The sequence below is a fragment of the Citrus clementina genome, unplaced genomic scaffold (assembly GCF_000493195.1).
Source record: "Citrus clementina cultivar Clemenules unplaced genomic scaffold, Citrus_clementina_v1.0 scaffold_5, whole genome shotgun sequence".
Classification (NCBI taxonomy): Eukaryota; Viridiplantae; Streptophyta; class Magnoliopsida; order Sapindales; family Rutaceae; genus Citrus; species Citrus x clementina.
The window spans coordinates 38369111-38390999 of record NW_006262201.1 but is presented as its reverse complement, the minus strand read 5'-3'; the positions used below and the strand labels follow the sequence as shown (position 1 = coordinate 38390999).

General features: G+C 35.0%; 4 protein-coding genes across 5 annotated transcripts; 3 read left to right on the top strand and 1 right to left on the bottom strand.

Moving 5' to 3' along the window:
• Positions 1–2680: 2680 nt before the first annotated feature.
• Positions 2681–3237, top strand: LOC18042019. The gene is made up of 2 exons (XM_024183852.1): positions 2681–2738; positions 2849–3237. Exons 1-2 carry the CDS (start codon positions 2681–2683, stop codon positions 3235–3237), a joined length of 447 nt encoding a protein of 148 aa, XP_024039620.1.
• A 4118-nt stretch (positions 3238–7355) lies between these two features.
• Positions 7356–12758, bottom strand: LOC18042018 (vacuolar protein sorting-associated protein 45 homolog). Of its 2 annotated transcripts, XM_006434330.2 has the most exons (13): positions 12493–12758; positions 11982–12183; positions 11794–11873; positions 11068–11295; positions 10816–10941; positions 10613–10693; positions 10390–10531; positions 10100–10278; positions 9268–9423; positions 8861–8968; positions 8651–8772; positions 7901–8032; positions 7356–7671 (listed from the first exon to the last, which is right to left on the bottom strand). In XM_006434330.2, the coding sequence occupies exons 1-13, from the start codon at positions 12580–12582 to the stop codon at positions 7611–7613; spliced, it is 1707 nt and encodes a 568-aa protein (XP_006434393.1). In that variant the 5' UTR covers positions 12583–12758; the 3' UTR covers positions 7356–7610. The 2 variants fall into 2 exon arrangements, with proteins under 2 accessions (XP_006434393.1, XP_024040245.1); XM_024184477.1 differs by lacking the exon at positions 7901–8032.
• A 650-nt stretch (positions 12759–13408) lies between these two features.
• LOC18042017 (putative UDP-glucuronate:xylan alpha-glucuronosyltransferase 3) lies at positions 13409–17320 on the top strand. Its single transcript, XM_006434329.2, has 4 exons — positions 13409–13752; positions 14630–14839; positions 15107–15726; positions 16178–17320. Exons 1-4 carry the CDS (start codon positions 13697–13699, stop codon positions 17206–17208), a joined length of 1917 nt encoding a protein of 638 aa, XP_006434392.1. The 5' UTR covers positions 13409–13696; the 3' UTR covers positions 17209–17320.
• Positions 17321–17676: 356 nt separating this feature from the next.
• On the top strand, positions 17677–20387 carry LOC18040461. Its single transcript, XM_006434328.2, has 6 exons — positions 17677–18110; positions 18497–18564; positions 18649–18824; positions 19157–19265; positions 19540–19918; positions 20299–20387. The coding sequence occupies exons 1-5, from the start codon at positions 17834–17836 to the stop codon at positions 19846–19848; spliced, it is 939 nt and encodes a 312-aa protein (XP_006434391.1). The 5' UTR covers positions 17677–17833; the 3' UTR covers positions 19849–19918; positions 20299–20387.
• The last annotated feature ends 1502 nt before the right edge of the window (positions 20388–21889 follow it).

The following is a 21889-nucleotide window of genomic DNA, read 5'->3' as shown; positions in this document are numbered from 1 at the left end:
TTTTTCTATTAAATTGTAATATAAGCCTTTTATAGTTAAGCTATCTCCTCCATTTTTTCCCCTTTTATTTTATATATTTTGTTCAAAATTATTAAATAAAAAATGAAATTTTTATTAAAAAAAAATTACATTACAAATCCATCGATAAATAAAATTAGAAACATATCACTATCTCTTAAGATCTATTGTACATTAGAATAATATCAATTTCGCTCGTGTACAAAGAAGACTTGATGGACCTCTTCTCGACTTCTCGTATCTAAATATAAGCAATTTATCATATGCTATTAGACGGTTTCCGAAGATAACATTTTTTGTTTTATATAATACATTCATCTAAACAAAAATGTAGTCTCAAATTACCATAGTTTGTCAAATAGGTGGAAGAGCTTGGCATGGAATGTACATATATCACATCATGTACACATTTATTTAGTAGATCCCCAATATTGTATATAGATTACTCTTGGGAGTATTGTTAGCATACAAAAGAAATAGACATAATATATATATCAAAATATAATATATATAATAATTATTTGGTGAAGACATTCTTTGTTTTTACAGAGAAAAAATGTTCAATAAAAACACACAAATTTCAATACACTAATAGACAAAAAACACAATATGCATTGATATATATATATATATAATTGTGTTTTGACGTGCATCCTTACTTAAACTATGTGAATATGTCCTCATCACGCGCACATGCAAACACACGCACCCACACACATGCAATCACACACACACACACGCGCACACACAAGGAAACACAACGTAAACTCTCACATCATCAAAACCCCCTAAGATTATGATTACCAACAATCTTTTTGACTAGACTTTTTTAGCAATCCATAATATTTTCTATGTGAATATGCATCAATGATTTTATATGATATGTCTGCCTTTTGTATAGAAGTGTTGTTGATTGTGTGAGTGTATTAAAAATATTTCAATTAAGGAGCTCTTACCATCTTAAAATTAGAGAGAAGTTAAAAGATTACAAAATACAAACTTTAATACAGTGTATTTTATCTTATAGTGTATTAAAATTTATATTTTATAAGTTTTTAAAACTTATTTATAATTTTAATATGATCAAAGTTTTCTGATTTATATATACATATATGTGTGTGTGTGAAATACTAGTAAAACATTACTTAAAAGGTTGTTTTTTTTTTTTTGAGACTGATTAATCATCAGATTACTGCATTACACAGATATTTACAACAACTGCTTATTGTAGCAGAGGTATTACACTGATATTTACAATCAGATATACATGATTGGGACTTACATTATTACAATGAATTCTATGAAGTACATGCCCAATACAAATAACCTCTCATAGGAGAGGATGTCCATACTCCACATGCATTTCGCAAGGAAGAATGATATAAAGAACATTTAGCTCCCACAATACTTTTGTGGGGGCTAGAACTGCTGCCCTCACAAGCCAAGGCCGAAGTGGCACTTAAAAGGTTATTAATTCCACCAAGCTACTAACAAAATAATCTCGTGGATTGTGGAAATCTGAATTGATCCTTATCCTAATCACATTAACGTAGAAGTTGTAGCAATTGATGTGGCGGGCCAAATGACCAATTTAATAATTAGAAAGGAACTGTAAGAGAAAAAGTCATGACAATGAAGGCTGCATTTTTCGACGGTGGCGTCACTGCCAGATTTTGAGCTGTGTGAAATGAAAGCATTAAATAATAGATCTTTCATCAAATAATTGTTGAGCAAGACTGCAAGAGTAATCCATTTTAACTTTCAAAATGAAGCTCAAAGTACTTATTATCGAACACTCTTCACAATTATTGAGCTTCGAGAAATGTTCTCACAACCGTTTTATGTTACGGTTTACGAACCTGTGAGGCTGTGACTGACTTGAAAGGCAAAAATTAAGAATTAATAAAGAAAAAATAATTGTGATTACTGTAACATTTAATCCAGGGCAGCGGAACGAAACATGACGACAATCATTCATCCCATGATGACATTGCATGGTGGATTTGTTTTGTTTTTGTTTTTCATTTAAACCCAAAAAAAAAAAGGAAAAAGAATTACTTTTATGATATCATCATAATTGTGACATATAAATAGAACCCAGCTGCTAATCACAAAACAAGACAGCACCAGTAATCAGTGTATGGATCCACAAAGGCTTACTAGATTTTTTTGACAAAATGAAGCTCATTTGAAGACTTGTTCAACAGTCAACACCATATGTTCTTAGTTTCGTACGGTCTAAGAATCATCAGAAAAATGGGCAGCATAGGAGAAGACGAGCTTGATCAAATGGTCAAAGACTACATTGAATCTGCAGGCTCTTCATCTTCGAGTTTCTCAGCATCATCTTCTAAACATTCTCTTCATCAATCCACATATCTCAGTTTACAGGTCTACATCTCCTGTGTTTCATTTTTGCTTCTCTTCTTTATACATATATCATTTTCTTTTCTGGGTCCTTTTATTCTTTTCTTATTTTTTTCACTTTTTTATTTTTTATTTTTGTAACCTTCCTACTGTGTGGTTTATGTATGTATAGGAAGTTCTTGGGAAACGCACTGATGATGAAGTAGAGATTTGTGAGAAGACATCCATGTATTTGGACAAAAATATAGGAGAGAGTCCAAGAAATCAAAAGAAATGGCTTGTGATGAAATTGAAAATGGATGGCTATGATGCTTCCCTTTGCAAATCTACATCCACTTGTAGCTTCTCTCAAGGTTTCTATTTTCTCTCTCTCGTCTTTCTGAAATGTAGTTCTTTTTGTTTATATATATATTTGCTCTTTTTTATTTTTCATTTTTGGGCATTCAAGTTTTCCGATTTACAGGTAATTACGAGTACGTTGAAGTTTTGATGAGGGACAAGAAATTAAATGGTGGGGTACCAACAAGGTTGATAGTGGACATGGATTTTAGGTCACAGTTTGAAGTGGCAAGGCCAACGAGAGCTTACAAAGAGCTTATTGACGCTCTTCCTTCAATCTTTGTTGGCACTGAGAAGAAGTTGAAAGAGATAGTATCTTTGCTTTGCCCTGCTTGCAGAAAATCACTCAAAGAGACGGGGCTTCACATTCCTCCATGGAGAAGTGCTAGTTACATGCAGTCAAAATGGCTCTCAACAAATTGCAAGAAAGTCACATTTTCACCGAACAATGAATTGGGGGTGGACCAAAGTGAAGAAAAAAGCACTTCAACATGCTGTCCTTTTATATTTTAGCTCCAATCTGGACGCCATAGAGGATAGAAGAGAAGATAAGATTATGATATGTGACTTCAGTTTTGTGATGATGATGATGATGGATGGGTTTTGTATTTTTTTGAAGTCATCGATTTTGAAATATCCTGAGGCCATAGACAAGACCTACTAGAGTCTTATCAGTTTTGGTGATGATGGTTTTCGCTTGTTTTAAAGCCAATTTTTGATTTTGAGTCATTTTGTTAAAGTAGGCCCCGAAAGTTAAGAATTTTGGTCTTGCTAATGCCTATATATACAAGGGTCCAGCTAGCTTGCAACCGTGATTTGGTACCTCATTTTTTGTCTTTTTGTGATCCAACCATTAGATCCAATCCAAAAGTTGTAAAAACTATTCCAACGGCAAAGATGCAATTACTTGGTTATTAACGCTGCAGCCCCTCTTTTTTCATAAAAAAAAAGAAAAGGTTAAATTTTAAGATTTTGACACATAAGTCCATCAAAATATTTTATGATTTTTATGAGTCCAGGTAATTTAATAAATGAATATATTTAGATATACAAAAATATGGATGGATTATTTTAACTTGCTAAAATACTCCCCTCATCCATTTATTTAAAATATCAATTACAAAAAATCCCATTTTTTAGTATAATTTTTTTTAAATAAAATACCCATTTAATGTTTTACCATTTAATATAGTGTTACTTATAAGGATAAATAATTATTTTAACTAAAGAAATGAAACTTAACTTTTCTTTCTATAAATTTGCTCAACATCATATAACCTTATAATTGTTAGCATAAGATATAAATTTAGTCTAAAAAAATTATTCAAAGGGTCCCCTTAGGGCAAAAAATTAATTATCATATGATAATTTAGTTGGCACAAACTCTATTATTCTTAATTTACTTATCCATGCCAAACACTATATTGGAATTAAATTTTAATAAAATAAACACATGTCACCATCTTTAACCACATTCAACAGAACCTAATTGTTTAGATTTTGTTATAGAGAGCAAGATATAGTTCTTTTCTTATTATAGTAGTAAAAATAAATAAAAATAAACACAATAGATTTCTTTTAAGAGAATGCAAGCATTATTTTTATGAGATTTTGTGTTCAAGAAATTAATCTAATTATGTGGTTATAAGACTCTCTGTTTTTTGATATTTTAGAAGAATTATATGTTGGATAAATGAATAAATTAAGATCAAAGCAGAACAAAAATGATTGAGAAGAAAACCGAGAGAGAATAATTTTTTAGAATTTTAAAATTTTCATATTTTTATTGGGGTTTATTTTGTAAAATTTTTGAAATTTATAGTTTTTAATATTACCAACAACAGTAGAGATTGCTAAAGAAAATGCTAAATAAATTTTTTAGAATTCTAAAATTATTATATTTTTAATTAGGGCTTATTGTGTAAAGTTTTTAAAATTTATAGTTTTTATTATTTACCAAGAATAATGAGGACTGTTAAAGAAAATGTCAAAATTGGGTGTTTGGTATAACGGAGGCAAGGTAGTTTCGTCCATATATACAATACACATATCGGCTTTTCTCTTCTTGATCTAAATTCACGTCTGTTGGCTTTGAGGTAGTAGTACGAAAGCAAAACGGATAATTTGAGTCTTTACGATGACATCACGGAGAATGATTTGGGCACAGCAGTTTTAAATATCTCTCACACACACACACAAGTTAATACAACTCTTCAGTCTTCTCTTTTCTTTCACGACGCCATGTGTTGTGTTGGCATGTACATATTTGTTAATTTAATTCAAGAGTTAAATAAATCCAATGGGCAGGCAATGGGAAAACCAGAGGGGAATGGTGATGAAGCTAAAGACTTTATTAAAGGGTGACGTCTTAATCAAAATCTGGATAGAATTTCTGATGAGAGAATTGGGCTTCAAGTAATTAAGAAGAATATTCTGGAACTCTAGAAACAAACGTAACAGTGTATACACAAAGTCAAGCGGCAAAAAGGACTAGAAGCCGACAAAGACAAAATTTCTTACCGCTGTTATCAAGGCTGCCGATCAGATTGTTCATTCTCTCTCTCTCTCTCTATCAGATTTAAAAATATTTCCTCCCCTTTTTTAATAACTGGGGCTTCTAGTTTTGATAAATTTTCATGAGTTTTTTTAATAATAGAGAGAAGATATTATACTATAATATGTAGGGCGAACCCATTTTTAAGTTATACACGACTCCCAAATATTTTATAATATGGCATATCCTTTAGGGAATTAGATAACACACTTTTGAGTTGTCATAAGATATATAAAATAACCGTCCTTTCGCTATCTCGTTAATTAAGCTTTACCAGTGGCACAATCACTCTTCCATCAATAGATTTTTAAGTAGCCGCTGTCAAGAAATAATTGAAACTTAGAAAATATTTTCCCTGTTATTAACTTATTATTATTATCCGTGCAGCCACGTAGTGATTAAGCAAATATGGTTCATTCAGGTGAAGGTTAAACTTACCCAGAAAAGAACAAACAGTTGTTATAAAGCAGAGCCACGTCAATCTCATCAAAGAAAAAAAGACAATGGCAGAGCCACGTCGACATTCCTCGAATCTCTAGACGATTTTGCATTTTTGCAGAACTGGCAATCGGGAGATGGGTATCATAAATACAGCAATAACACCAGCTCTTTGGGCCCTTCAAGAGCAATGGCCAAATGAGATTTGACAAGAAGGGTAGTAATGAATTACGATCGTGATGACATTCATTTTCCCTTCAGAAAATGCAGCAGAGAGATAGCTAGCTAGCTGGAGAATCTAATCAGAACTTGAATATAATGTGATATGATATTAAACAAAAAAAAATGACCCTGTGCTCCACAAGTGAACAATCAATCACTCAACATTTACACAAAAAGATTTCCCATTTTGTCTGGATGTGGGATTTTATTTGCTTTTTTGGGGGGCAGAGAGAGGAGTTTGAAGGTTGAAGCTAAGCTTTCCATAAATTGGGGGTCGGCTTGTCATCTGCAGATCTCTCTGCTTCCTGTGATCAGATACGTTGCTTGCTGTAGAGTCAGTAGCCTCTGGGGTATAATTATTTGCAAAGCTTTGGGGATGCATGGAGGAGGCTACTGGCTATGGGGATCGCTATCCGCAGGCTACATACAGCTAGAGCTAGCTGATGATATGATATGATATCTATCTATGAATTAAAAGAAAAGGTTTCAGTTTATTACTTGCTTGTCTAAATTTAGACTGCTTCCCCATTTTTGCAGTACGTCTCCAAAAATAACTTGTCAACTCCTTGCTTCTCGATATCCATGCAATGCCTGCAGCCAATCAATGTTTCAGCAAGTGAAGTTAACGATTTTCGATACAATTGCGCCACTGTGTCGGTCTATATTATATGTTTCTGCAAGGGAATTTTTGACGTTTGTATCTCCTACGAAGGTCTAGGACTTAGGGATGACCTCGAAGAAATGGGAGTAATGTCGAAGATATAAATTTTAAGGCAGAAATACAAAAAATCACTTATATTATTTCTTCTAATAAAAAAAAAAAACTTAGTATTCAATATATTAATTTATTTGTGCATATGCTGTTAATCAATATTAACGTAATAAAAAATAATAATAGAAGAAAAGACCACCAAATTCAAATTTTGAATACTTCGCAAATGAAAATAAGAAACAATATTGGCTATTGGGGATTCGGTTTCATCCATCATCAGTTTATTAAATTTTCTAAAGTGTTCAATTTCTTCTGATTTAGTTGATAATTTTTTTCTACTTTATTACATCATTTCAACACCCCCAAGATTTCCCCATATCAATCAATCTTTTTTATGGTTGATAGTTGATTCTTCTGTTATACACTACCAGTACCATAGAACATTGATAAAAACAAAATTCATAATTTTATGATTAAATAAATCTTACATAAGTTTGTCAAATGTTTACACAAGGATATATGATCGACGATTAGGCTGTTATTTTCTTCAAAATCATGATTGTACGGGTACATCAATCAAATATAAAAAGGGAAAAAAAATTTTGAACAAACAATATTCGAACGTGAAATTAACGGTTCTTTCTTTTACCAGGGTGTACAAAAAATGGTACAGAAGGAGAGTGCCGTAGCGCAGAAAGGAAAGGATAAGAAATTACTCGTCAATCTGAATTATGGGTTTTCACCTTTTCAGACTCAAATTAGTCTTCAATTCGGTCAAAATTGCTGAATATTAAAGAGTGTGTCCATCCGCTCCCAAAATGTGCCCATGTCCATGATCCCCTACTCAAACTTCCGTACAAAATTTACAAGAAAAATTTTACCACTCACCGTATCAGAGACTTGAATCGTGGGTAATTATCTACATGGCTCTTAAATGCTACATGTGTCAGGGTTTTAAATTCAAATAATATTGGTGCTGGATTTAGCTGTCCTCTGAGCGTCTTCCAGGTCTTTCAAAAACCTGCACATTTTAAACAATATAAGGAGTAAACAGACTGATATTTCATGTAAGATTGTAAGCTTTTCCCTTGCCTTGTTTGCTTTCATATATGCATTTATAAATATGATATGGACTCACATAAACAAAGCTCAACAATGGTGTTTGTCCGAAAACAATAAACCATTTTGTACTTTTTAAGATAGTTCACACACCAAGCATAAGAAATAATTTATAATGGTTCATAGCATACCTCTTTGAATTGAGAATTACTGAACCACCGAGTATAAAACGAATACCAGAGTTATTGGCATTTTCTAGGGCGACGGAACGTGACTCCTCATATGTTGTCCCACCAACAATGAAAATAATCACATCCTGTGGCCTGATTAGGATAATAACATTAGTCATAGTATACAAGTTCTTCAGAATATGCACTTCTTCTTCAGACATCATTGAAACAGCCAACATTAATAACAAAAAGGCTTAAATCCTGAATAATATATATCTGAGTACCCATCGTATCTTGCAAATATTTATTTCCAATTGTGAGGTACATCTCATTTATGTAGGAGGTATATTTTCCAGCTATGTGTGATAGACCCTCACAATATGTTAACGCGAGTAGATTGTAATCCCAAAGGACGTCATTTGATGCACAGCCAGGGGCAGTGGTTTACACCAAAGGGCCTATCTAAGTATTATATAACAAATATCAACTAGATCAGAGAAGTCAGCACTAACCATACTATAGCTAAAGGGAGGCAAGCCTAAAATGTATATTAATTACTAAATAACTCTCAATTTTGTCACTCGTTTCTAACCAAACATTACTAGCATTTCCATGAGAAGTTTCCACAGAACTAACTGCAAATGATAACAACGCAAGTTTGACTAAGAGTATCAAACTTACACGATTGTTTGGAACACAAACATATAATTCCAAAAATACGAAAAAGGAAATGAACTTCAGAATTTATGGCAAAAGCTTCTAGCAACAAACCTGCCCTGCTGAAAGTGATTTCCAACAAACGGGTAGTCCACATCCCGCAACCGTCCCTTGATTATGCTCTCCATGGTTTGAAACAGAAGAGGCTGATGTTGAGTATAGACATTCTCAACCCCCTATAAAGACAGCGTGAAGTTCACCTATAATCACACTGAAATAGATACCCAAGCAGAAAGAACAATTTTTTGAGACAGACAGACAAACCTTCAAACCACGGGCCATGTTCCGAGCAATATTCATAAAATCTCGATTTCCATACAGATCCCCGGTTCGCTTGTCTACACCTGCTTGCTTCAAGAGGAACTGCACCAGCTGTCCATCCCAAATGCAACATATTAAAAACAGTTAGTTTCTTAAATAGGAACTACTGGGAACAAGAGGATTGTCGTCTGATTGAACCTCTCAAAAGGTTAAAACTCGAGGAAAACTGTACACAAAAATTAAAGATTCCCTAGAACTGCTAAGTGGAAACCTAACAGCTTCAGAGAATGATGGCCCCAGTACTAATATTCATACATATGTGTATGTGTGCACAATGCTGTTCTAGTGACAACAATTTGAACTAGTAAACTAGTAGATCCAGGCAGACACCAGTAGTTTGTTCATATTACCCCAGGCTTGTACTTCGCAGACCGAGAAGCTAGCTTGTTGAAAAGCTGCATTAACTGAACTGGGCTATCCTTCTCATAGCGCAAAGCATACAACATAACCAGGCGCAGACGGTCAATGTCAGATACATTTTCATTGTTCAAAAGATTTGTCACTGCCTGCAAGGAAGAAAGTCATGGGACAACAATTTCAGTCAAGATTCCATATACATTTTTCCACTGTGATTTTAAATCAACCACCTAAACTGAAAGTAACATATTAGTATATCGCTAGTTACAGATAAAATAGTTAGGATACTTTACAAGGTACAACAACTATTTTTGTGACAAGTAAATTTAAGGGCATCTAAGAAACAAAATCAACTGGCAAAGGGGCATCTACTTATGCTCTCTTAAGTCTGAGGCTGAAGAAAACCTCATAATTTTGGTAAAAGTAAACTCATAACACGTATACTCAGAATAAGGACTTGTCAACTATAATGCACTCTAACAAGAACACAGTTTCTCCTTTGGTTATGAGCCCTTGAAAATTTCTAGCTCATCCTACCACATAAGGACAGGTTAACTATTTTCTCTTGATGCAGCTACAAGTACCATATATTCAGCTAAGTTGGAATTATAGCAAGTAATCCATATTTCATACCAGCTAGTAATGCATCAAATGAATAATTCTAGTATTGTGCATGCATCTACATGCTTAATGAAGCAGAGACCATGGAAATGATCAACCAAAGAACATGGGCTATTTTTCTTATTAAAATAGAGACGTACACTCATAGGCTCATAGCTATAAATGAAGTCAAAAGGAACAAAATCGGCCATGCTCAAACACTACCTCAAAAGCTGCCCCTTGGCCCCCGTTACAAGCCAACTCCTGTTCTGTTTCCGAAACCAACATAAGCTTTCGCTCTTCAACCATCTTGCTCATTTCTGTGACCAGTGTGACATGTTTTGAAACATTCCCATGCATTTTTTTATACTCCGGATAGTTTTCAACAAATCTGGCCATGTCTTCTGCAGAAACCATAGTGTTCCAATGGTTTAACAATAGGCCTTAGCCATGAATAAGAACCGTGGTTAACTAAATAAGTGTAACTGAAAAACTTTATTTTGCATCATACGAACCTATGGTCTGAATACTTTGGTTGCTTTTTGCAACCTGCTGAAACTCATCCACCATCCGCTTGATATTCATTCCGATATCTCCAAAGTTCTCATACATGTTCGCTTTGAAAAAGGCATCTTGTTCTGATGACAGCACAACCTCCTGTAAGTGTGAATAGCATATAAAAGATCTTCAACAATTCATAATTTCCTTATGTACAGCATAGGGAAAGAAGCAATTAACCTGTTGATCCTTTGGAAAGTCACCAATGCTTCTCAAATCCACTTTATTATCCTGAATGCCAATCAGTTCATGAACCATTGCCTGTGAAAAACAACATTATCAATAAGCTACCCTTCTCCATGTGGCTCAACAACAAATCAAGAAGCATAATTTATATTTGAGAGCAACATAAATCGGAAGAGCAAATTCACAATCACATATACCTGATAGGTCCACTGATTCAGCAACGGAGTCACAGGATCATCCCTTCTATCAAGTATTAAGAGCAGTGGAGAGATTTCTGTACGTCTGAAATCAAAAAGACCACTTTCTTGCTGGTACATCAGCTTCTGTCATATTCAAGCACAAAAATTTAGCTTTCACTCTGAAGCTAAATGTCACAGTATAGACTGGGTGCCTCCAACTCAGCACATTAAACTAAATTTAATATCTTTCAAACGTGCCATTCTACTTACAGCTGTTTCCTGTGCTATCCTTTTAGCAATATCTGAGGTCCTCTGGTACCTAATAACTGGTCTACGTTTCAATGCCAGAAAAACTGCTGCAATACCATCAACAACCCGGTCACAGAAGTGCTGCAAACTTGAAGGGTCTACAACTGCTGGGAGCATATAAAGATGATTTGAGGGTATATTCAGAGTAAAATGATAAGGCTCAACTGCGACAAAATCGGCATAAAACTCCTGCAAAATCATAAAAACACTTACTACTTTGGCAAAACTTAAATTGTAGACAAAGGATATAAGATGACATCATAATAACTGTAACACATTAACAAACAACAGAACTCCACTGAAAAAACTACCACATTAATGAAAAATGCATAAGGTCGTGTGTTGGAAGGAAAATTTGATAAGCGTTAAATAACTTCAATCTAGAACGGAATTGTTTTTGCACCAGCCTTATGACTTTAGCACCAGTTTTCCATTTTTCATGAAAAAAAAGTCAGAAAAAGTATGGTAGCGATAGTACAAAGGATGTATATCAGATAATGGCCTCACTCTACATGCCAACTAAAGCTTTCATACTTGGTTATGCTCCAAATAAAATTGTGATTATCTTAGTTGTAATGTGCTAGAAGTTTATTATGATGATAATGACCTGAGATGAAACAAGTACCAAGCTGAAAGGCAAAAGAAAATCCAAGTCAAGCATAACAATGTTTGTAGATGAAGTCTTACCTGAACTTGCTGCACAACTTCCTGCTCATCTGAATCAGCTAAAATATGAATCTGTGTGTCCTTCAACATGTTGGAGAAAACTGTAAAATGCAGGGACGCAATCAAATAGGAACTTCAAAAAGTGGGTAACACTTACTAAAACATATACATATACGCGCGCGCGCACACACAAAATTTAAAAAACTCACATAGGTGATACTCTCCGAACCTAGGATTGGCCAGCTGGCGCCGCAAATGCTGAATATTCTCGGACGATGGACGAAGAAAATAAACTGCTTTAAGATGAGACATGGATTCTTTGGACTTGTAAATGGAATCCACCAACTCTACCAAAAACACTTCTTTCTGAAGTAACTCAGACTGTGAATACACCACACTTACAGCACTAACCTGCAATTTCGTACAGTGCAAAAACCAAATTATTCAATTATCATGAATTTGGAAGTAATGTAACAATTTATAAGACATTGACCTCCCCAAAAGTTAATAAAAATCACTTTAATTTTTGAAACATTTACATAACTAATGGTATCTCATAGCACAATCTAAACAACTACGGTGGGATCATGTGGAATTGTTTAAATTTGATGGTAAGTGATTAAATAAATAACAAATTAGCGAATTAAACAAATTTATTTTTGATAAGAGCTAAATTAAGGATAAACTATTAAAAAAAAGATAGGTTAAAAAATTAATTACCGTTTGAGAATCGAGAATGAGAACCTTCATGCCGGAGATGTCCTGCAACATCCGGTTGATGTAATCACGTGCGGCCGTTACCAGGACCATTTTCGTGAGCCCTCCAGATAGGGCTACGATTTGGAAGATTGATATGATGATGAGGATGAACGAGAGTTGGGAATCAAGCCTGAAAATGCAATTGCCGCGAAGTTTCTAACGATCTTGTTCAGGTTGGAGGAAGTGCAGATCTATGAAGAGGGAATTAGGAATCTGAAATGAAAGACTCGAAGTTAAAACTCAGCGTTTTCCCAAAATATGGAACGCACCGTTTAAACTCAAACAATGGAGTAATAACATTTGAGTCCTTGATTTTTGTTAATTCCAGTCCTTGATGTTTGTCATTTTTCGGATGGTGACCCCCTCCGCTGGAGATGGCAAAACCCCGGGCCGGGTCCGGGTATTGTCATGACCGGAGCCTGCCCGGATATAACCGGTTCGGGTTTGGGTTTGGGCCGGATTTTAATTCGGATACTTAAATTTTATATTTTTTAATATTTTATGTGTATATATTTTTTATTTTTTGGTAATTTTATAAGTTTTAAATTTATTTCAATAAAATTTGACATGAAAATATAAACTTTAAGTGTTTAAAATTATATATATATATAATAAATGAGTCAAATAAATATAAAATATTTAAAATAATATATATTTTATAATTTTTTTTAATAAAATTCAGATTCTGAATTTATCAAGTGATGTTTAAGACTGACCCACCTTCATATTCAGACCGGATATTATTCGACCCGCAATTCAAATTCAGACCGAACGGATATTTTTACCATCTCTACCCTCCGCTGATAAAAACAGTGGAGTAATTATGAAAGTGACATAAAAACAAATAAATAAATTAATAGAAAAATAAAAGCAAACAAACAAAATTAGCTCACCAAACAAAATAGGAAAGAAAGAGTTGTTATTCTATTACATTCATGGCTATGTGCATTGACCAGACTTGTTTTGACTGAGAGAGGGTCCTAAGAACAGCTCTTAAACTATAACCGCGCCATCGATTCTCAACTGGCACTGTTAAATACATTTCTTGACAGTGGCAGATCACAGCACAAATTTCTGATTTTAAAAACTGTTTTCATCCGTTTCTGAAATTCTGTTTTCGGAAATCAGATGAGGACTTTCCCATGATGCAACTGATTCGCACAAGATGAGAGGTCCTGCCACCAGTCCGACTGAGGCCAGACACCGCCTCTCTTCCTCAAAGTCAGTTCTTATTCTCTGGACTCTTCTTTCATTTTGCTTAAACTCACTTCGAGGATATAAATTAGTTACGGTGCTCTCGAAGTACTCGATTCCTCCTCCGTTCTTTATGTTTTACATAATTAGTATCACTCAGATCTATTTTCTTAATCAAGTCATGAAAATTAATTACTTGGTTTTTCTTAGTATGGTACGTTGCTTATTCGCCGTTTTGTATGATATACTGGTGCTTAATTTGTTCTGCAATAATTCTTGAATTAGTTGATGAATTGACTCGAGTAATGGCCTTTCTAAAAAGTTTATTAAATATATAAAATGAGTTTTTTTTTTTGGGTTTGTGGGGGGTGGGGGTGTTTGGCAGTGCAGTTTTAGTTACCAGTTACTGATTTTGGAACTGTATGTGCTTTGTAAGATGCATATTTGATCGCTAATAGGAAGATATTGTGTAGACATTCTGGATATTAGATGCAATGATGAAGATTTGCTCCAATTCTTGGGAATAATATTGGAAATAGCAAACACGAAGTTTGTTTGGAGAAATATATCTGCGTCTTACATGTGAAAAGTATCTGCAATAATTTTGGTATATAGTGGTTTCAATAGGAAGTTTGCAAAGTTTGTTCTTGTTCACACCTTCGATGGTTGTTGGTCTCTTTGTACAAGAAAAACCAGAGTAATTACCCAGTCAGTGTGCCAAGGTTTCTGTAATTTAGTGAGCGAGTTCTGGTGTAGAAAACTTAGTGAGCCTTATGTTTCTGTCTGTCTGTCTACCACTCTATCATTGTAAATATGACTTATGTTTTGCTATATATACATACAGTGAAATCAATTGAGACAAATTTCTGCTCACGGATGTGCTTAAAATTCTCTTGTGTTACAGTGAAGAGACAAGCAAAAGAAGGTTCCCAAGAAATAAGTATTTTAAAGATGTTGAGAAGGCTCTCCATGTTCCTATACAATGTAGGAATTTTAACTTCAGGATATCCACCTTGCAAGTTGTGCTAGTTATCATTTTATTGGGAAGTTTCTTGACACTATTTCGCTCTCCAGCGGTTCATATTGCAGATCATCCATCCAATTCTGCATCTCAGTATGTTAGACTGTCTATTCACAATGTTTTTCATTTGTTATTTTTGCTTTTACTACTTTCTTGCTTTTTCTGGTATGAATAGGAGTCATCCTGAAATTGGCTTCCCCTTGTTGGAACTTTGTTTTTGCCTCTTAGGACAAAATTTCTTCATTTCACAAATTTTCAAATGTTACATAATCTTTCATTTACCGGAAAAGCTAAGAGCAGTTGTCTTTTTATTGATATTGACTAGAGTTATAATGCTTGCTGGTCAACTTTTGTTGACAGATGGGTGAGAGAGAGTGCTAGCAGAGATCCACAATACTTATCAACTTTGGACATCGACTGGGATCAAATCTCAAATGTTGTAGAGAAACTGACTGGCAGAAATGAGTTTCAGGGCATTGGCTTGCTAAACTTTAATGACAGTGAGGTTGATCATTGGAAGCAGCTAATACCGGATGCTGAGCATGTCGTTCTGAACCTAGATCATGTTTCAAATGACATAACTTGGGAATCGCTATACCCTGAATGGATAGATGAAGAAGAAGAATTTGAAGTTCCCACTTGCCCTTCTCTGCCCAAACTTCAAGTACCTGGAAAACCACGCATTGATCTTGTGGCCGTCAAGCTTCCTTGCATCAAGTTAGGGAGGTGGTCAAGAGATGTGGCCTGTTTGCACTTGCAGCTTGAAGCGGCTAGGATTGCTTCCTCTTCTAAGGGTCTTCATCCAGTGCATGTGCTTTTGGTGACTGAGTGCTTTCCAATCCCGAATCTCTTCACTTGCAAGGACATTGTGGTACGTGAAGGAAATGCATGGCTATACAAACCCGACCTCCATAGGTTGAGAGAAAAGCTATTGCTCCCTGTGGGATCATGTGAACTTGCTGTTCCTCTTAAGGCTAAAGGTCAGTACGAATCTGATTGCTTTACGTTGTCTCATTCTGCAGTTTTATCAAAGTATGTAAATGAAGCGGAATCCTGCTGGTCTGACTTTCTTACCTACTTTATCCTTTTATCTGTATTGAAGGTTTTTTGATTTAGTGATGATGTATGAGCAATTATGATGTCTATGTGAATTTACTTTCTATACTAGTGCATTTATCCATCCAGGTCCAAATGAAAAGAAATAAGCAGCAGCTCTTTGGTTAAATCACTACTAGATGACCGTTTAATTGGTGACATTAATCACTGAACACAACCGTACCGGTCATGATAGAAATAAAAAGAGTATACTGAGAATCCTTATACTTCTGTGGCTTTCTATCTGTTGCTTTATTTTGATGTCTCTGAAATCTACATTCTGTAATTTGTTTGTGGTTTATTAGCTGAAAATTCTTACTAGATATGTTTGAACAGAGAATTTCTACTCGGAAAGGGCTCGACGGGAAGCATACGCAACCATCCTTCATTCTGCACATGTATATGTTTGTGGGGCCATTGCTGCAGCTCAGAGTATCCGCATGGCAGGTTCAACACGAGATCTTGTGATACTTGTTGATGAAACAATTAGTGATTATCACAGAGGTGGCTTGGAGGCTGCAGGCTGGAAAATCCATACAATCCAAAGAATCAGGAACCCAAAAGCCGAACGCGATGCATACAATGAATGGAACTACAGTAAATTTCGTCTCTGGCAGTTGACAGATTATGACAAGATAATTTTCATTGATGCTGACCTGCTTATACTTAGGAACATTGATTTTTTGTTTGAGATGCCCGAAATAACTGCCACAGGGAACAATGCTACCCTCTTCAACTCAGGTGTTATGGTGGTTGAGCCATCAAATTGTACCTTCCAGCTACTAATGGATCACATCTATGAGATCGAGTCATACAATGGTGGAGACCAGGGTTATCTGAATGAAATCTTCACATGGTGGCACCGCATTCCAAAACACATGAACTTCTTGAAGCATTTTTGGGAAGGTGACGAAGAGGAGAAGAAACATATGAAGATTCGACTCTTTGGAGCTGATCCTCCCATACTTTATGTCCTTCACTATCTGGGTAACAAACCATGGCTGTGCTTCCGGGACTACGATTGCAACTGGAATGTGGATATTTTGCAGGAGTTTGCGAGTGATATTGCACATAAAACATGGTGGAAGGTGCATGATGCCATGCCGGAACACTTGCAAAAGTTTTGCTTGCTTAGGTCGAAGCAGAAGGCAGCATTGGAGTGGGATCGAAGGCAAGCTGAAAAGGCTAACTACACTGATGGTCATTGGAAGATCAAAATACAAGATAAGCGTTTGAAAACTTGCTTTGAGGATTTTTGCTTCTGGGAAAGCATGTTGTGGCACTGGGGTGAGAAAAATTGGACAGATAATTCCACTGCTTCTACTCCACCACCACCGGCTATTACTTCTGCATCTCTCTCTTCCTAATGATTGATCATTTTTTATTTCGCATATTTTCTAATTTCAATGTAGAATACACAGAGTGACAGTTTTATACAGTTGAGTATGTTGATTAATGTCATCACTTCAGTTCTTATTAGTCCGTTTAATACGTCTTACATAATTCATAGTACGCCCATTCTCATTGACTGTATTTACACTCACTTCGTAAATTTCATTATAATGGCATGGCTTTGATTCTTGATAAAGATTTCGGTGAGGCAATTTAACGAGCAACTTTAGTAAAATGTCTTATAATAATGGCTGGCTGCTAAGTTACTCATATATAAGTTATATTTGATTTAAAAGTAACTTTTCATGATCCTAATATTTGATAACAAAAAATTAATTTTAAGTGTATGTACGTTACCAGATGAGTTTTAACAATGACTAATGACCTAACGGTAAATTGCTTACGTGGAAAAAGGGCAAGCGGGGAAAAGAAGCCGACGTCGTTTGCTGCAAATCACACACGACTCAGCGACACCGTTTTGTGGAAACGCAGTCCCCTTTAACCCAAAATCGAAACACGGTAAACTGACGATGCTTTGTTACTTGAAGCTTCGATTTCCTGAGAATTTCATTCATTTTCTCAGCTTCGAGAAACAAAAAAATGGATTTGATTTCATCTTGCAATAGCAAAATTACTCAATTTGCGACTCCAAATATCACCAACCTCAGCAGCTTAAGCTTATGCAGGCCTTCTTGCTCTTCTCATAACTTCACATTCCCATTTCACGACATTCCAAACAGGTCCTACAGAGTCCTGGCCAAGAAGAAGAAAAGTTCACAATCGGACTCAGAGTCAGTTCTCAAACAGACCTTAGTTGAAGATGTAATGAGGGAAGAAGATGAAGAAGAGGAAGTTCTTTTTGAAGACTTTGAAGATGGTACTAGTTACCCTTTTGCTCTCTTTCTTCTTTTTTCTTTTTTTAAGTTTTTTTAAGCTGTTTGGTTGCTGGGAAATTTTATAATGTAAAATTTTAGTTATTCGAAAATTCCTGAGGAGGGTAATTCTAGGTTTGGGATTCAGGTGGCCTGAAGGCTGAACGGAATAACAAGCTGCAAGTGTTAATAAATAAGGGGTGGTGGCTAAACATTAGCTGCTGAATTAAAAGTCGGTGTTCGACAAACATTTTTAACTGCTGTGCTTTCAAAATTAAGTAAAGAGCATTTACAAACATATTTTAAAATGTTTACTCTTTCAAACGGTTAATTTTGGTTGTATTTGACAATGAAGCTGTTATGTAGCTATGAATTTGTCTTGATCTTGCAGAGGCGTTGATGGATGATGACAGTAATGATTTTGAAGATGAGTATGTCGAAGAAGAAAGTGAAGCTCACGTAAGTTTGTCTTCAAGAGATTGTTGTCTATTATATCTTTTGCAATTTACACTCAATGATTTCTTAATTATCCTCTGTCTGAAGGTTGGAGATGGAGGTGCTGGAGGTGGAATATCTCTTTCTGGGACTTGGTGGGATAAAGAAGCACTGGCAATAGCTGAAGATGTTTGTCTGTCATTTGATGGTGACTTGAAAATATATGCCTTTAGGACATTGCCAAATTCCACTATTAAAGTTCGCATTGAGAAGATGTCAAATAAGTAAGCATCAATTAACCCTCTAAAAGATTTGTGATTGACATAGATGACATATACTTTCAAGAGTGTCACTAGGATGTTGATTTTAGTCAGTTTATGATTCCCGTTTGCAATTAATCTATTAGAGGCATGTATTGATACTATCAGATTACAATTTTAAGCTTATTTTTTATTTTGAAAAGTTCGGTAAAGTTGTCACACTGGTTATCAGGAATAGGTTTGTAAGATGCTCATAGAGAGATGGGGGGAGGGGATGAAAAGAAATTAAAGCACAGGAACAGGGTGCTTAACAATAAAATGCCTCTTTGGCTTACTCAGCTGGTAGCTTGTGACAGGTCTGGTTCCCCCAGTATGGAAGATATTGAAGCCTTTTGTACAACCTATAGAGCAAGATTAGATGAAGCAGAGATTGCTAAATCAATTCCCGAGAACACATATTTGGAGGTATTCAGTTATTTATAATTATTCTTTTGACATTTACCTTCTTACCCTTTTGCTTTTCCCATTTCTGTGTTTGCTTGCTGTAGAGCATGGCATTCCCTCTGCAGACAAACAATCTAAGATGATAACTAAAATAATAGTCATGATTAAGCCTGGTTTGGTCATTGGACCTCTAACCTCAATGGTTTAATTTGGTATAAGTTCATTTTTCAATCTTTTGGGTCTAAAATATATATATTTTTTCAAATTTTCCTGATTTTAAAATTTTTTATGTTAGGTATCATCTCCTGGTGTTGAAAGGGTAGTTCAGATTCCACAGGAGCTGGAACGGTTCAAGGATCGAGCAATGTATGTGAAATATGTTGGTGAAACAGTCACAACAGGTTCACCCTCAGAAAGTGATGGTGTTTTCAGGCTCATTTCTTTTGACATGGAAACAGAATGTTGCACCTGGGGTTTAGCAGATGTGAGAATAAATAGGGAAAAGGCTGGGAAAGGAAGACCACTCAGTAAAAAGCAAAGGGAATGGCGTTTGAATACAACATTTGATTCCTTACGTTTGGTTAGATTGCATTCTGATTGTTGAAAGTTATCTTCCTATGCTGTCAGAGATGAAAATGTTACTGCTGCTGCAAGGCAGGGGACTGATGTAGCGGGTAATTTCGATTTCCTTGAATCCATTTAACATATTTTTGGAGTTCAGATTGATCTTAACACAATCTTTAGATAATTCAAAGCTCAAATAAACCTGACTAGAGCCTCAATATGTTTATGATCAAAGATACCTGTTTAATTCGTATTTTTTATTGTTTAATCTAAGACATGACTTCTATTAATTGAATGGATCATGCAACATATTTATTACAATACATATCACATGTTATTCTTTACCCCGAACAGCATCATTCAAATCATACCTCCACTCATATTTTTTGTTTGTGAAAAATGATTCATATGTAAACACATCAATTCTAGTTGGAAGAGAATCCAAACTTCACACATTAATTGCTTGTGCTGCCATAACAATGCTCTGCAGGGGCACAAGCTGGAGCTGAGAATGATAATCAGCTGCTAAATGAGCAGCTGGAAACAAGAATGCCGTGGAGCCTGGAGCCAATGGCTTAACCAGTGGTGAGGAATCATGAAGGAGATCCAGATGATTGTCTTTGGCTTCATAACTTCTCAAAATAGATTAGTGAATATAGGTGGATGTTTGATCTAATGCATTGTAGGCGACTTGATCTTCTGTAAATTTACAAATAATTAGATATGGTTGTTACGTAACAGTTGATAAGAATTTCTCACACCAACCAAAAAAAAAAAAAAGGTAAACAGTTCAACTCAATCTTTAAGGGGAAAAAATGTACTTAAGATTTCAAAATCATTTAATAAAGCAAAAGAAAAGGATTCGGAAGTGAAAGCAAAGTCAGCCTACCAAACGTTAATTTTTATTGCCACCATTACGACAATTCTTAGAAGTTTGGGGTAAAAAAGGTTCAAAATAATGGACCAAAAATGTTATTTTCGCACATGGTTTTCCTTTTATTGCACAATTAAGCTAATCAAATTTTATGCATAGTTTCTCTTTTGTTGTAATAAACTAAACAAATTGTGGATCCCTGTGTTCTTTTACACGGCGTACTGACATAAAGGCCTTTTTTTTTTTTTTAGTCCATATACACGGCAGAAAGTATATACTGCAAACAAGTTTCAGCGAAGCACATTTCCTTACAATTTTCTGTAGTTCTTGTTTTTGAAAACAATGAGCCGTACAGTAGTTAAATTAATAACCAGGAGCAAGAACCATGCAGGCTATACTGCGAAAAAGCAATCAAAAGGCAAATAAATAATTAAATATAAGGAGGTGAATGAAGAATCAGGCTGATTGATATAAGATTGGAAAAAGGGAAATTTTCAGTTTCCTCCCTTGAGGTTTGCCGTATCTCCACTTTGATAGATTGTATCAGCGTATCTTCACTTTCCTCCCTTTACGTTAGTATGTAGTTTCGTATAAGGTTAGACGAAGAAGACAAATTAGTAATTGTATACTTTTTGGATTAAATATTCAAACAATCTCAAAACTTTGCACTTTGGGAACTGTAAAGTGAATAGAATACTCTAATGTCGATTGGGTTAACAATAAAAGTATGCTTTTATCCATTGTATTTTTACTCAAAAACTATAATAACTATGCTCTTCTCTAGAAGAGATCGAAGCCACAAAACTCAGAACCCATTTCAATTCCTCACAAAAATACTTTGAAGGGATTTGTCGCTGCACATAACAAAATGAAGATGAACCAAATCTGAATCGATCACGGCAGATACCTATTCAAGAAATCAACTGGACTAACCGCCATCAGCAAAAGTATTTTTTTTTCTTCAAATGGTGATGAGATTAGTTGAAAATAAAGTTGGGTATATAAAATGTTGCTTGTTGTTATTGATGATGTGGGTTTGTGGAGATGATTTTGTTTTTTCTTTTTTTTTATAATATCAAATGCATGCTCCAATTTGAGTTTTAGCTACGTATTATTTGGGTAAAAGCTCATTTAGTCCCTGAATTTTAAGATTAGTGTCCATTTAGTTCCTGTATTTTTAAAAATATCTCGAAACATTCCTGCCGTT

Bases quoted from the DNA above. Each gene is read 5' to 3' on its own strand.
- LOC18040461 (XM_006434328.2), top strand. From the start codon at position 17,834: ATGGATTTGATTTCATCTTGCAATAGCAAAATTACTCAATTTGCGACT. The intron at 18,111-18,496 runs GTACTAGTTACC...TTGATCTTGCAG, and splicing joins TTTTGAAGACTTTGAAGATG to AGGCGTTGATGGATGATGAC. The intron at 18,825-19,156 runs GTAAGCATCAAT...AGCTTGTGACAG, and splicing joins ATTGAGAAGATGTCAAATAA to GTCTGGTTCCCCCAGTATGG.
- LOC18042019 (XM_024183852.1), top strand. From the start codon at position 2,681: ATGGATGGCTATGATGCTTCCCTTTGCAAATCTACATCCACTTGTAGC. The intron at 2,739-2,848 runs GTTTCTATTTTC...TCCGATTTACAG, and splicing joins CACTTGTAGCTTCTCTCAAG to GTAATTACGAGTACGTTGAA.
- LOC18042017 (XM_006434329.2), top strand. From the start codon at position 13,697: ATGAGAGGTCCTGCCACCAGTCCGACTGAGGCCAGACACCGCCTCTCT. The intron at 13,753-14,629 runs GTCAGTTCTTAT...CTTGTGTTACAG, and splicing joins CACCGCCTCTCTTCCTCAAA to TGAAGAGACAAGCAAAAGAA. The intron at 14,840-15,106 runs GTATGTTAGACT...TTTTGTTGACAG, and splicing joins CCATCCAATTCTGCATCTCA to ATGGGTGAGAGAGAGTGCTA.
- LOC18042018 (XM_006434330.2), bottom strand. From the start codon at position 12,582: ATGGTCCTGGTAACGGCCGCACGTGATTACATCAACCGGATGTTGCAG. The intron at 11,296-11,793 runs GTAAGACTTCAT...ATGATTTTGCAG, and splicing joins AAGTTGTGCAGCAAGTTCAG to GAGTTTTATGCCGATTTTGT. The intron at 8,969-9,267 runs GTAATATGAACA...TGGGATGGACAG, and splicing joins CTGCGAAGTACAAGCCTGGG to CTGGTGCAGTTCCTCTTGAA.